The sequence below is a fragment of the Vigna unguiculata genome, chromosome 1 (assembly GCF_004118075.2).
Source record: "Vigna unguiculata cultivar IT97K-499-35 chromosome 1, ASM411807v1, whole genome shotgun sequence".
NCBI classification, from domain to species: Eukaryota; Viridiplantae; Streptophyta; class Magnoliopsida; order Fabales; family Fabaceae; genus Vigna; species Vigna unguiculata.
This window is the reverse complement of record NC_040279.1, coordinates 2,705,742-2,721,385: the sequence shown is the minus strand read 5'-3', so window position 1 is coordinate 2,721,385 and position 15,644 is coordinate 2,705,742. Positions and strand designations below refer to the sequence as shown.

The following is a 15,644-nucleotide window of genomic DNA, read 5'->3' as shown; positions in this document are numbered from 1 at the left end:
TATGGACATGAAGTGCGAGTACTATGCATAGACCCAATTTAATGAACTATGCACTGAAATGAGACTAGACCGGGGGAAGTTCCAACATTTAAGTGTATTAATCCAAGATTGCACTGTTGTTGCTCCTTAAATTTTGACAAGATTAGGAACCGGTTTTAATAATGGGAAATTGATAAAAGTTGATAGAATTGGGAACTTGTTTTACAGAGGAAGAAATCATGCTCAATAACACAAAATGAGCGAGGGAGTAACAAAATAATTCAGCAAAAGCAATCCTCAAAATCCTTTCATCCTCTTACTGGTTTCTCATTCTCTCTTCATCCATTTTCGTTCCTCTCAGTAATAATTCATTATCTTGGCATTTGTATTTCAGTATACAGACTTATATCACCATATATGTATTTTATGTTCCCCTTGTTTCTCACATTCTTCAAATAAAATTGGAATTCTTAAAAGTAAACAGTGAATTATATTTTCTTTATCAGTTTCTTTCATTATGGTTTCACTATGTCAGTTTCTGAAAGTTAAGCAATGAATTATTTGTATTTCTTAATGACAAAGCAACCTTTCATTATGGTTTCATCGGGCCTTTCATTTTGTTTCATATAATTTAGAGGATCCTTTTCTTGTGTTATGAAAAAATGAAAAAAAATAAAAAATATAAACTCCAATCTGTATTCATGCTTGATATTATATTTCTTATGGTGTAGGTTATGTGTCATGTTTGGACCACTATTATTGACAAAGGGAAATCCAAATGCACTAGAGGTGCTCTCAGAAAACTCAATTTGGTTGAAGATAAATCCATTCCAAGGGTATAAGCTAATTTCTTCCATAATGTGTAAGCTTTTCTTGAAACAACTAGTTGTTACTTCCTTGATTGTTGCTTTACTCTAGTATCCTAAGTGTCTCCAAATTTGTCATTCAAGTTGCTTATGTGTTGCATTTTACATTATACATACATGACATTAAGAGTAGGAAAGTAACATGTTTTGTACAGTTAGATCAGTTGCCATGCAATCTTGGATGTAGTTGCTCCATAGTCTAGTATCATTTTTACTAATCAAAAGTAAAAATGCAATTGCATTATTATACTGACTGTAATTGTAACTAGGTTTGTACCCTAGTTGCTGCATTAATAGAATATATATATATATATATATATATATATATATATATATATATATATATATATATATATATATATATATATATATATATATATATATATATATATATATAAGAAATGCAAAATAAAATGTAAAGCCCACATTTATCTCTACAAAAATCATATGAAATAAAGGGAGGAACACCTTCCTACCAAAAATAACCCTATCCCAAAGGAAGCTAGACTATCAAAACATCTATTTGTTTCTCTAACAGTGTATGATATACGAAAATATATATGTTTTAAAGTCTCCACTCAATTCATCCATATATTCTTCAATATTCAAGGGGCAGATCGCACTTGGAAAAGCCTGTGATCCAAATTAGAATCATTCTCCAACCATATGAATCTCCAGGTTTTTTGATGAGCAATCTCAATAGCATGAATAACCTCCATAACCTCTGCCTTAAATATCAAGCTAACACGAAGCGATATAGAGAAACATCCTATATTCTGTGATGAATTTAATTGAAGCATTTATTCCAAATTTTAGACTTAAATATGTTTAGTCCTCCACATTGGCGACACTATTTTCTTTTGGTCCTCCAATTAAAATGTTTAATTTAGTTCTTCGATATTGGGAAATGCTCTTTGTAGACTTTGGAATTAGACGATGTTAGTGACATTGATGATGTGGCAAACAGGGTCAACAAACATTTGCCATGGATTTAATTGAATGACATGATTTTTTTGATGATTTATTAAAAGTTTAAATGTTTTTAGTCCGTCAAATTTGAATAATTTTTTCTTTTAGTCCTCGAAATTAATTATTGCTCTTTTGGTCCTTAAATTTCAGAAAATGATCTTTCTCGTCCCTTGCCAATAATGGGGTTACATTCTTTGTTGACATGGCTAACCACATCAACATTATCAATGATACATGTCACTAAAATAATGATTTGGAAATACACTTTGTAATTTGTTTTTTCTAGTCTCTAAAATTTGGATCAATTTTTATTTTAGTGTGCCAAATGTAATTGATTTATTTGGTTTTTTAAATCTTCCAATTTTGAAATAATTCATTTTGATTTTCAAAGATGATATTATTGAAACATTATTGAGAAAGACGACTTTAACATGTTTAAAATATTCTTAATACTACGACAACAATGATGTTGTCCCTTCTTATCTCCTACCTTTCTTGTTTTTTCTGACATTGTCATGAATAGAATTTTGACATAAGTTTTTATCATGGGAAACAAAAGTTTCACACTAGTTTGGAATTAGAGATGCTAATTCACTATTTTATTTTTAATTTGAGAGACTAAAATAATCAATTTTTAATTTGAGGGATCAGAAAATTATTCATAAAGTTGGGTGACAAATAAAATTTGACCTAGATTTGAGGAATTATAAAGTACTAGCCAAAAAATCTAAATTCTCTGCCGTTATTTTAGTTACAGATGTCATTGTTGACATAAATGTCAAATAGCCATGTCAACAAGGAGTGTTAGTGTTGAGGGAATCAAAAGGAGGATTTTCTGAAATTCTGGGACTAAAAGTAATTTTTATGTTGGAGAACTATAAGCAAAAGTGACCCACATTTGGGGAACTAAAAACATGTTTTTGTTATAAAATAAAGCATAATAGAGAGAAGATAGAAGAATAGACAATAGAAAGAAGAATAAACAATGAGAGAATAGGGAGTAACTTTTTTGTGTATATTATTATTGATAGGAAGAGTCTTATTTATGATACAACATGCTAACCCATAAAGGATTACAAATATTTACATAAAGAGTAATGAATCATATGAGTATCAATCATATGAGTAATTGTATCAAATCAATGAACGACCATCAATTCATAATACTCCCCCTTGGGTGTCCATTGATTGAGAATGTGACTCGTGAAAACCTTACTAGAAAAACCCTTTGGGATAAAACCTAGTGAAGGAAAAAAAGTACATCATTCTATATAATAATGTTCTTTACATCTTCTATTTCTCTCCTCATGTAAACTTACATCATTAAGATGACAGAGTACAATCTTGGGGACCAATTGCTCAAAAGTTCTTCTTAGTAAAGACTTTATAAATAAACCTACCAGATTTTCACATAAATGAATCTTTTGGATATCTATATCATCCTTTCAATACACTATTGTTTTCATATATGGTCATCTTTGTTGGAAATAGCCACAAGTTTCTTGCACATGTTGAGTAATAGACCTTAACCAAAGATATTCACAACTTTCCTCATAATTTTGTACGATTAGACGATATTGCTACTATGGTTTGTTTCATATACAATCATGAAACCATTGTGCTACCACATGTGAACAAACATCTTGTTTGTGATCAACCATTGTGACATTGTGAAAATATGTAAAATAACATGCATATACATAACCCATTAGGTCTAATTTTGAATCATTTGGATGAAATAATCTCATATTCGTAGTACCCTTAAGGCAACGAAAGATATGTTTTGCTCCAAATAATTTTCTTTGTAGTTGAAGAAGTATATCTTGCTTAATAAATTTATAGCAAATGCAATATCAGATTGAATATAATTAGAAAGATACATTAGTGTTTCTATGACACTAAGATATGGTGCTTTTGGATTAAGATCTTCATCATTTTATTAAGATCTAAGAAGAACATTTATCAACATTCAATGACCTCACAACTATTGGAGTGCATAATGGACGTGTCTTATCCATTTAGAACATTTTAAACAACTTAATCATATAAGCCTCTTGATGTATAAAAACACTTTTATTTAAATACTCAATTTCTAATTTCAAACAAAACTTTGCCCTTCAAAGATCATTCATCTCAACTTCTTTCTTTGAGCAATCAATTGCCTTGTGAGCTCATCAGGAGTTTCAACGATGTTTATGTCATCTACGTAAACAATAATTATGACAAATTGATTTTCTAATATTTTTTTATATAAATACAAGGATAAAAAGGATCTTTTCTAAATCCTTCTTTAACAAGTACTCAATAAGACAATTATACCACAAACGTCTTGATTGTTTTAATCGATAAAAGTTCTTGTTCAATTTTATTGAATACCCTCTTTAGAATTTTCCTTGTTGGGTAAATAAAATCATGTAGTGATTTTCATATAAATATGATTCTCAAGAGAACTGTACAAATAGGCTCTAACATCATCCATTAGATGTAAATGCAAATCTTTTGTGCAACTAGGATAATCAAATATTGCAATGTTGTTGTATCCAATACCAGTGAATATGTCTTTTCACAAATCAATATCAGGTTTTGTGAAAAACCTTGAGCAACCAATTGTGCTTTGTAACTAACAATGTCATCATTCCTAATTTGATTTTTGTGCAAAAATCCATATGTACCCAATGAGTTTCGCACCTTCAGGTGTGCGAACTATAGGTCAAAAAACCTTTCGTTTAGCAAACAAATCTAATTGTGCTTCTTTTCATATTTTCATTTTGGCCAATCATTTCTTTGTCAACAATCTTCAATGATCATTGGTTATTGATCCTCATTGACATTCATAGCATTCATCGCTATATTATATGTAAAAGTTTCGTCAATGTTGACTTCATTTTGGTTCCATATTCATGACATAATTGATTGAGATCTCATCATTTTGAACAATTTGAGGTACTTGAGGTTCTTCTGGAACCGAATCATTAATTATGTCAAATGAATCTTTTGGGATTTTCACCTTTTCGTTTAGGTCATCTTGCATTTTAGCTCCCTTTCTCATTCAAGAGCTTTTATCTTTGGAACCAATAGACCTACCACGCTTCAAGCATTTCTTTGGAACTAACAGGCCTACCACCTTCATGTCTGTTATGAATCAATATCAATTATCTTTGGAGTATTAGTAGCTGATATTAGTTACCATTTTTCTGTCAGTAAAACATAAGGTAATTAATTGACTAATTTTGAAAATGAATTATCCTTTGAACTACTAGTTCATGTTCTTTTGTACGAAGATCAAGACGAGATAATGATAATTTATTCTAACCAATACCTGTTCCAATTGTTTTCTTTCTCCCCCTAATGTTAGAAAAACTTTTTCATAAAAGTTATAGTCAAAAAGTCGAACTGTACATAAGTATGTTGGTAGTTCAAGATATTTCATTATCGAGGGAGAATCATATCAAACATATATTCTTAATTGTCTTTGAGGATCCATTATAGTCCTTTTTGGTGGGAAAAACATATACACCACATCCAAAAATTCTTACATGAGAATATTATGTCATTAGCTAAAAACCAACTGCATAATAGAGTATTTGTGATAACTTGTTGGTTTGATGTAAATCAATAATGCAACATGCAAAATTGCATTTCCCCAAGTAGCTATTGGAACATTAGCTCTCATAAGTAATGGTCTTGCAACCAATTTTAGACGTTTTAGTAATGATTTCGTAAGCTTATTTTAAGTATGAACATGTGCTACTGGACGCTCAACTTCAATTCGAATTGATATACAATACTCATGAAAGGCATGAGATTTAATTTCACCATTATTATAAAAACAGATTTTCTTAATCGGATAATCTGGGAAGTGAGCTTTTAACTGTACTAATAATTTTGCAAATACTTGATTGCGAGTTGATAATAAACAAATATGTGACGATCTAGTTGATGCATCAATTAAAACCATAAAATATATAAATTATCCACATAGTGGGTGGATTGAACCACAAATATCACCTTGTATTTGCTCTGAAAATGAGATTGGCTCATTTTCTGGTGATGGTCTTATTATCAACTTTTGTGAACATATAGTACATGAGAACTCATTGATCTGAAGAAGTTTCTTGACTCTTAAGTGGGTGTCGACATGAGTTTTTCAACCTTTTTTTTTTCGCATCATGATCATTCCAAATAAGAAATTCATTTCTATTTGTAAGCTTCTAGCTTATAATGACATGTGTCTCAATTGCATTACTATAGTATAAGCCATAAGAGAAGCCTAATAATTTCTCCAATACACATTTTATATTCGACTCAATTCGAGTGATATAGATATTCAATATCTCTTTCATTGTTTGTCTCAATATGATATTCATTTAGATGAATATCCTCAAAACTTAATAAGTTTTTATTAGACTTAGGAGAATAAAATGCATTTTAATATGCAATATTGTACCTCTTTGTAGAAGTACAATAGCTCTTCCGGAGTCTCCAATTATATTTGTAGTACTAGAAATAGCACTAATGTTGACTTCTTGCATTACCAAACAAGAGAAAAATTTATTACTCTTGAGAATTGTATGAGTTGTTGCACTATCAATAAGACATATATCCCCATCATTGGTGGTAGTGCCAACATTCATGTTCATATAAATATAAATATCAATATGAGAAAATCCTTTTTTTAATACTCTCATAACCAATAAGGTGATTCATGCTTCCATTTGGTTTAACAAATAAAATAATAATATCAAGATGAGTAGTATCTATATGGCCATGATCAGAATCACCATCTTCATAAGCAAAGTGTATTTCTATGTTCTTTTCATTATTTGTAAGATACTTTGGTGTACGAAAAATACAACTCAAATGGTCTTTACCATCGTAATGATAATATATACTTTCATTTTATTTGCCAATATTTTCACATTTTTCTTTTCTCTTTTTCACATTATTTTGCCACTTCTGGTGACAAAATGTGTCTTTGAAATTTTCTTTATAGCCATGTTCATAAAATATCACGATCATGAAAATATAAATCAAATGTTACTTCATTCACTTATGGGATGGAGCAGAACCAATTGGACATGTTTCTTGATTTTCTATCAAAAGCTCATTGCTTTGTTCAGCCCTACAAAGGTATGAAATAAATTCATAATATTTATTGCTGCATTCACTTCTAGGAATGAAGCGGATCTCATGATTTTTCATCAAAAGCTTCATTGTTTTGTTCAGCCATACAAAGGCATGAAATCAATTCATAATATTTGTGAAATGTCTTTTCGCAATATTATTGTCGTAGTAGCAAATTAGTTGCTCAGATGCTTTATTTCTTTCTTTAATGGTATCCCAAGACCCAATGCATCTAAATGTATTTCAACATATAATATCGAATATAAGTAATTCTTCCTTGTAATATCAAGGGTCACAAATTCAAATTTTGTAACGTTTGACGTGTTTAGAACTAACATATAAAATAATAATAATAATAATAATAATCACTGTTATAATAAAAATAAAAATAATAAGACAGAGATGAAAATTGATAAAGTCAAACAATTTTCATCTCAAGAGAAAGAATATAAGGAAAAATTGTAAATGGAGAAAGGATCAGAAAGAGGCTGGATTGAGACACACACAATGCTATCATTAGAGAGAAAAAACTTTCATTAGTCATCAGTTTGTTGGAGCATCGTGCTGATAACGTGTGATAATAAAAATATAATTTAATTATGTTTTTAAACTGCGAAATTTAAGGTAATTCTAATCCTGGACTTTTAAAATTGAAAACTGTTATTTTAGTCTCTCAAAATATGCCATTTTAGTCCCTAAACATTAAATGTGAAAGACTAAAATGAGTTTCTAATTCTCAAATTTAGCGTTTAATAACTACAACTATATTTTACTAAAATTGAGGGACTAAAATGATTTTTTTTTATAGTGATGTAGCTCATATTTCACAGACCAAAAAAGTAATTAAACTTAAAGTTACATAGTTATATTAATAATACGTAACAGAAAAATGCAAAATACATATTAGAACAAATTAATAATACATATTAAGATTAGGTTACATATCAATCGTAGTAGAATAAATTACATTACATGTTTCAACATTGGATTTCCAAAACATTAATTAAAAACTTACATTATGAAATACAGATTTACATAGTTGTACTGATACAAAAAAAAAAAGATGAGTACATTGTTGAAAATTCTGGCAGTTAAAGTCACAGATTCATAGAAGGTAAATATTAAAATTGAAAGTAGAAGTTTGATGAATATTAGAATTATGACTGGTAGGGGTGATTTTGTTGGAGTGACTACACGAGGCAATGTAGAAAAGCAAATAAAGAAAGGCTTTGTTTTTATTTTGTAGCAAGAACATAGATGTTAGAGGAAGAGAACTCCAGTGCACGAAGGAGGTACACTGAGTCATTTAAAGGTGAGAATCATGACCAAGTCATATCTGGTAGCCAAAAATCATGTATAGACTGCATCTCAAATGCAATGACAGTCTTATTCGAATCTATCAGTATTCGATACATATACTATTCTGATATGGGACCACAATTTATGTATCCATGCATCAGGTAGTCTAATTCTAACTCAAACATAATCCTAACAATACTAATCCTTTTTTGGACATTAATAAGAACTGTCTAAAGGGATAAAATTAGTTAAAAAGAATTTTTTTCCTGTACATTAGAGTTGGCTATGCTACTCAAACATTTTTTTGTCTTAGATTTGTTCCCTTTGGTCCTCTATTAGGTTTCCAGGTTCAGTTAGCCAACCCTCTGTTTTGTTCAGTCATCTATAGATAGCCGATTCATGATGTGTAACTAATTTCAATTGCAATATTCAGTTGTAATACAGTAAACCTTTTGGTCTGATTCAGTTGCTTTTCTTTCTCTGAAATTCAACACGATATCTGGAGCTGAGTGTGAAACTTAATGAGGTTTGAGTTAGTTTGATGTCTTTCTCTGAAATTCAACAGTCTGGATATCCTTCCTTTCGTTCAATTTTGAAATTTAAAGTTGTTTCTGGTTTATATTTTTGAGTGTTTATGAGCTCATGTTTTTTTTCTCTGTTAATTAATGCAATGCTCATATTCCAATATTTTTTAAAGCGAAAAATACTTCCCCATCTATCAAGTTGTTTATTTGTGATCTGCATGAATTGCCAGGTCCACATGAACACTATTGCACCGGGAGGAAGAGAATGTTTAAGTGACATCATGGAACTGGTATTCTATTTTCCAGTGCATTTTTCATTTTTTATATTTTCACTTTTTCTTTGTTAATATTAAATTTATTTATTTTCATCCATTTTTATATTCTGCATAATTGCACATTTCCAATTTCATTCACTTCTATTGCAGAAAGAGTCTCCATCTTGCAGTCAATTTTGTTTAAGGCTATCAGCAACCCTTGCTTTTTCAAACAATATGGTATTTTAATTTTATTGCAAATATATAATGCTTTATGTCGTATCCAGATATAGTCATATAATGCTAAAGTATAAAGGCAAAGTTAGTGAGGAAAAACCAATCAATTTATTGCATACAAAAAAAAAGAAAAAAGAAAATAGAAAATTGAGGTTAGCAAAACCTTATCATAAATAGGATACAAATTGGATATTTGGATCTTATCTTTATTCAAGCTATTCTTCCTAACTGTTCCAACAAACTTTGATAGTCGTCCTCTTCATTTTTGAACAAATCTTCTGGGCATTCACCAATCTCCCCTTTTTAAGGGTAATTGTCTATGCTTAAAAAGAAAATAACAATAATTGTAAAAGAAGGAAAAAAATATTCAATGTTGTGAAAACCTACTTGGTTATAGTTTAGGCACTAGCTCAATGGGTCACTGGTCAAACCAGGTGGGTCACTTATTGAACTGATTGACCTTGATATATATTAAAAACATAAATTATATCTGCATAATAAAATACCTAATCATTCCAAATAATCACAACAAAATTCCGTATTTCAAATAACTAGAAGGGTCATGTATTTATAGGCCTAATGGCCTCATTATTGTAATACAGAAGAAATGTATTATTCTTTCTAAATTTGCGATGGTATTAGAGCTCCTAATCTTGGGGAGTCTCTCATCCTAAAACGTAGCCTTCAGTGCTGCACCCCCTTAAATAATATCACATCCTTCATTGCTGCGGCACTTTGATCACTATTGCAGCCTTTGTTTCTGCATAATCCACCTAAATGACTGAGATCATGAATTTTGAGATGGAAACTGGGGACAAATCCTTATCCCTTTTTATCTTGTTCAAATTAATGCATGGCGTCCCACTAATGTCCCTAATATCTCAGCTGCTACATGTTTTATAACCTTTATAGATGACTCTACCCGGGTGACTTGGGTTTTCCTATGAAACACAAATTTGAGGTTAGTTATGCTTTTATTCAGTTTGTCACAATGATTTAGAATCAATGTGGAGTAAATATTAAGAGAATTAGGTCTGATAATGCCAAAGACTACTTTAATTTTGAGTTCAACTCTTTTTGCCAAAAAGAGGGGATAATCCATGAGTCTTCATGTGTGACACATCTCAACAGAATGAAATTGCTGAAGGAAAAAATGAACACTTACTAGAACGAATTTGAACTCTACCTTTTCAATATCATGTTCCTAAGAAATTTTGGGGGGAAGTCCTTCGGACTGGTACTTATCTCATCAATAGATTACACTCTAAAATCTTAGGATCAAAGAGTCCCATAGAAGTCCTATCGTTTTACCCATACATAGACCCTGACAATAAACTCCAACCTAGGATATTTGGGTGTGTATCCTTTGTGCATGTTTATAGTAATGGAAGGGGAAAATTAGATCCTAGGGCTGTCAAATGTGTTTTTTTAGGATACTCAACCACATAAAAGGGATACAAATGCTATCACTCACCTTTCAAAAAATTCTTTGTCAAGAGATGTTACCTTCAATTAACAATAGAGCCACTTCAAGCAGCCTCATCTTCAGGTGGAGAATATAAGAGAGGAAGATGAGTCTCTCAAGCTTCCAAATATGACATTTGAACCTGCTGTTAAACTTCATGGACCTACATGTATTGTACCTAAACCTCCTGAACCTGCAACTAAAATTCTCCATGATGAGGGTGGAAAATTTGGGAAAAATCTGATTTATTCAACTAGAGAAAAGATCATTTCAGAATCTGTGCATGTCCAAGAATCCAACTTACTACCATGACATGAGGTAAATATTTTTAATCCTATAAATTCGTATAATTCTAATGAGTTTGTCTATGAAAATTCAGAGCACAGGTGTATCAAAACCTAGACCTTCCCATTGGCCTTAGAAAGGGAACTAGAACATGCACCCAACAGACCCAACGACCACTTTACCCACTATCAAATTTCTTGTTCTCTGAAATCTCCCAAAAATACAAGACCTTTTTCACAAACCTAAACTTTATAACTACACCTTCTATATCTGAAGCATTATCTGGCAGGAAATGAAAACAAGTCATGGATGTGAATATGGAGGCGTTAAACAAGAACAAGAATTAGGAACACATTAGTTTTTTGGGATTTGATGGAACAAACACCTTAGTTTTTTGGGAAATTTGATTCCTTTTCCATCGAAAAAAATAAGAAAATTATTCATTATCCAAGTTATTTCTTGCTCTGTAATGCTATTAAAGGTTTATTTATTTTCTACTCTGTGGTGCCTTGAGAATTTATTTAATAATGTTAGAATGAGTAAATTTGTCTGAAATTTGTCCTTGTTATGTTTCTCTCTTGCATTATCAGTTGGATCATGCCAATGAATTATCGCACTCACTGAAAGAAAGTGCCAATATTAATGCTGTCTGGGCATCACTTATTGTTGAAGAGTGCACAAGACTTGGTTTGATGGTGAGATGATCTGATAAATTGTTATAAATGAGCCAATATTAACACAATTATGATTTAGTCTTTCTTTTAGTATTTCTGTATTGCTCCTGGATCTAGATCTTCCCCTCTTGCTGTTGCTGCTGCAAGTCATAAATTAGTCACTTGTATTTCATGCTTCGATGAGCGTTCACTTGCATTTCATGCCGTTGGATACGGAAGAGGATCTCAAATTCCAGCAGTAGTCATAACATCATCAGGCACAGCAGTTTCTAACCTTCTTCCAGCTGTAAGTTTCATTAGTATTGCTTGTCTGACATGGTTTTCCTCATTGTCATGAATTATGTTGAATGTATAATGATTTATTAGTTCTATATCTGTGATTTGGATTGTTTTCATTCTGTATTTTGTAGCGAATTTATGAAATATTGGAATTTAATGATATGAAATAACTTATGGATTTTCAGTTATAAGAACTGTACAGAAATGGTGGGTTCTAACACTGATGATTTTATTTTAATAATATAATAATATTAACCCTATATTTTAGGATACAGGAATATACAGGATCCCTAAATAATATATATTGAAGTTTCCCTATTTAAGATATATTAATTATTTGACACTAGTGTTTGTTCCATCGATTGCTTTGCTGGCTGGTCTTTTATACCTAATTTATTTTTTTACTGTTAGTTACATGAGCTTGATTTGTAGTTTTCTTTCTCTAGAGGGATATGTTAATCAAGTTTGTTATGACACAAGTAATACTTTTTGTCTAATTAGGTGACTGACAAAATTTGCAGGTTGTGGAGGCAAGTCAAGATTTTGTGCCACTTATTTTGCTTACTGCAGATCGACCTCCAGAGCTTTTGGATTGTGGGGCAAACCAAGCAATTGATCAGGTTAAGGCCATTATATTCTTAAATATCATGGCCATTGATATTCCTGAATATTTTGGTATATGCAGACATCTGTACACACACATGTTATACAATGTTAAATTAGGTGGAAGGGGGGGAAGTAGTGTAGGGTTCTTGGAATTTCTGATAATTCACAGAAAGTGTTTTCTTTACAAGTGAAAGAAAAATTACATACACTGAATAGTTGACGTCATCAGCTTTATGTAGCTGAGCTAGTGGTTAACTAACCTCTTGACTGCTTTCATGTTTATCAGGGGACAAAACAATGTGGTTGCTCTTGTTAATCAGCATCCACCTTACCTTGAGTTTGCTGGTGGGGGTTGGTGTGATTGTTGTATTAAGTTTGTTATAAAATTTGTTATAGCTGTTTTATCAGTTGCATTTTTACGGCTATGTTTCTTTTCTTTCTCTATATAAAGAGAACCCGTGTTTTTTTTTTTTTTTCAATAGTACCAGTTCTATTTGTGTTTCTCTTTTCATCTCTCTCCTTCTCTCTTGATCTCCAATAATTCTTTCAACATTCACAGAGCAAAACAGGGACTATTTCGGTATATTTTTGAATATTATAATTCACTACTACATCTACTGCATTAATTTGGAAAGTCTATAGTGATTTTAAATGCTAATATAGGTAGTTTCCATTGCAAGTGATTAGCTGTTCTAAATGAAGGAATATTTATATTCATGTTTTCCTTGGTTACTCAGTCAACACATTGAATTTCTGCATCAGGTGAACCATTTTGGTTCTTTTGTGAGATTTTTCTTTAATCTCCCTGCACCCACAGATCAAATTCCTGCAAGGATGGTACTCACAACTCTTGATTCTGCTGCACATAGGGCAACTTCTTCACCATGTGGTCCAGTACATATCAACTGCCCTTTTAGAGAGCCTTTAGAAAGCAGTCCCTGTAAATGGTTGTCTAGCTGTTTGACTGGGTTAGATTTCTGGATGAGTAATGCTGAACCATTTACCAAGTATATTCATATGCGATTGTCTAATACCAGTACAAATGTGCCTGGTGAAATGTCTGAAGTCTTGGATCTAATTCAAAAATCCAAGAGTAGTCTTCTACTATTTGGTGCAATCCACACAGAAGATGAGATGTGGGCTGCTCTGCTTTTGGCTAAACACCTTCAGTGGCCTGTTGTAGCAGATATCTTGTCAGGGTTGCGGTTGAGAACTCTTTTAAGTTCTTTTCCTGATATTGAAAGAAATTTTATATTTGTTGATAATCTTGATCAAGCTCTTCTCTCAGATACTGTCAAGGGCTGGTTAGAGGTTGATGTGGTTATTCAGGTATTATCACTTTTTACAAAAAATTTCCAATTCCCCTTCTTTTTCCTTCTACAATTTTCACTTTCCTTTTTCAGGTTATGTTTTTGCATATTCTTTTCTTGATATGATATTTTTTCCTTTTTCACTTGTTCCCATCCTCCTTTTTTATTTGGAGCAGATAGGAAGCAGGCTAACAAGCAAACGAGTGTGCCAGATTCTTGAGGATCGTGCTCCTTTTTCATATATTATGGTTGACAAACATCCTCAACGGCATGATCCATCACATATTATAACTCATCGTATACAAACTTCAATTTTTGAATTTGTTGGCTGCTTACGTAAAGCTTCTGTTACACATACTAGGAGCATGTGGGGCATTTCCCTACAATTGTTGAGTAAAATGGTATTAATTCTAATAATTAAAAGTTACTTCTTGTTATGGTAATTTTGGCAATGTTTTCTTTTACATCTAATCTCATGTATTCCTGAGGTATCTTATCTAGCTGTTTGAAATTGGTTGAAAGCATTTCCACTATTGTCAATGTTCTCCATTAAAATTTTTAGAATGGCATTGGACAAGTACACTTTAAGAGGTTTCTGTTTGTGGCTGACAATAATTCCTTGATATTGGATACAACTATAGTCATTTTCTCATAACATTTTACTTTGTAGGTTGAATGGGAGATAAAATTTCAAATTACTGCAGAATGCTCCCTTACTGAACCTTATGTTGCACATGTGATGTCAGATGCTCTTTCCTCTGAGTCTGCTCTATTTCTTGGTAACAGTATGCCTATTAGGGATGCAAATTTATATGGACGCAGTTGGTCTATGTGCAATCAAAGTGTTTCATCACTAATGTTAAACTCAGACCTACCAATTAATTTGATGAGGGTGGCTGCTAATAGGGGTGCTAGTGGTATAGATGGGTTACTTAGCACAGCCATTGGTTTTGCTGCAGGATGCAACAAAAAGGTACTATTTATATTTTCAGAAATACCCATTTTAGATATATTAAAAGAGAATGTTTTAATAAATGGAATTTCTTGTTTGAGGTAATTTTGAGCTCAATGTATGTCCATTACTGCTGTACTGTTTTCCTGTATGAGAACCATGAACAAAGGATTGATATTGAGGGTGGTGCTGGTAGGTTTAGAGGGTAGGGTACCTTGTTTGTAAGGGATGCTCTTTAATATTGCTGTAAATTGATATATGTGAATGCTCTTTATGTATAACCAAAAGAGAAACTTGAACTATGTAAGGAAATAAAAAATTATTTTTTGATAACAATCATACTCATCACATTCTCATCACCTCTATTTGTAACAATCCCTAAAAATAAGGAAATAAAAATATGATGAAATGAATAGGAAGATTCTTGATATATTTTCTCCTAATAAATATCAAGATAGTGAGGATATTTTCATCCCAATAATCTACTATTTACAACACTCCCCTCAAGTTGGTAAATAAATATATATCATTACCAACATGTCTAGAAGATCCTGGAATCTGCTCTGAGGAAGCCCCTTAGTGTAAATGTCTGCTATCTAAAGTTTTGTAGGGACATGAATTATAGCCACAAGAACTCTGTCAAAGTCTTTGACAATGTCCCTGCCAATTTCAATATATATGCTCTTATAATTTTGTATTGGATTATTGGAAATGTACATGACTAACTTGTTATCACAATATATGCCAACTTGGAAAGGATTAAGTTGGATGAGGGAAAAGATCTTATTGAAATTGAAAAAATGAGCTTCTATGTATAGACA

The 15,644-nt window shown here is 31.6% G+C and overlaps 1 protein-coding gene across 3 annotated transcripts in view; it reads left to right on the top strand.

Annotated features, from left to right (window-relative positions):
- LOC114181785 (protein PHYLLO, chloroplastic) overlaps positions 1–15,644 on the top strand; it is a 76,285-nt gene that overhangs the window by 1,653 nt on the left and 58,988 nt on the right. For 2 of the 3 annotated variants that reach the window (XM_028068342.1, XM_028068348.1), the window contains exons 4-12: positions 711–815; positions 8,992–9,051; positions 9,187–9,255; positions 11,593–11,697; positions 11,768–11,962; positions 12,477–12,575; positions 13,324–13,890; positions 14,048–14,272; positions 14,542–14,844. In XM_028068342.1, coding sequence (XP_027924143.1) covers positions 711–815; positions 8,992–9,051; positions 9,187–9,255; positions 11,593–11,697; positions 11,768–11,962; positions 12,477–12,575; positions 13,324–13,890; positions 14,048–14,272; positions 14,542–14,844 — 1,728 coding nt within the window. Of the gene's footprint in view, positions 1–710; positions 842–8,991; positions 9,052–9,186; positions 9,256–11,592; positions 11,698–11,767; positions 11,963–12,476; positions 12,576–13,323; positions 13,891–14,047; positions 14,273–14,541; positions 14,845–15,644 lie in introns of those variants that run through there. The other variant, XM_028068355.1, reaches the window with a different exon arrangement.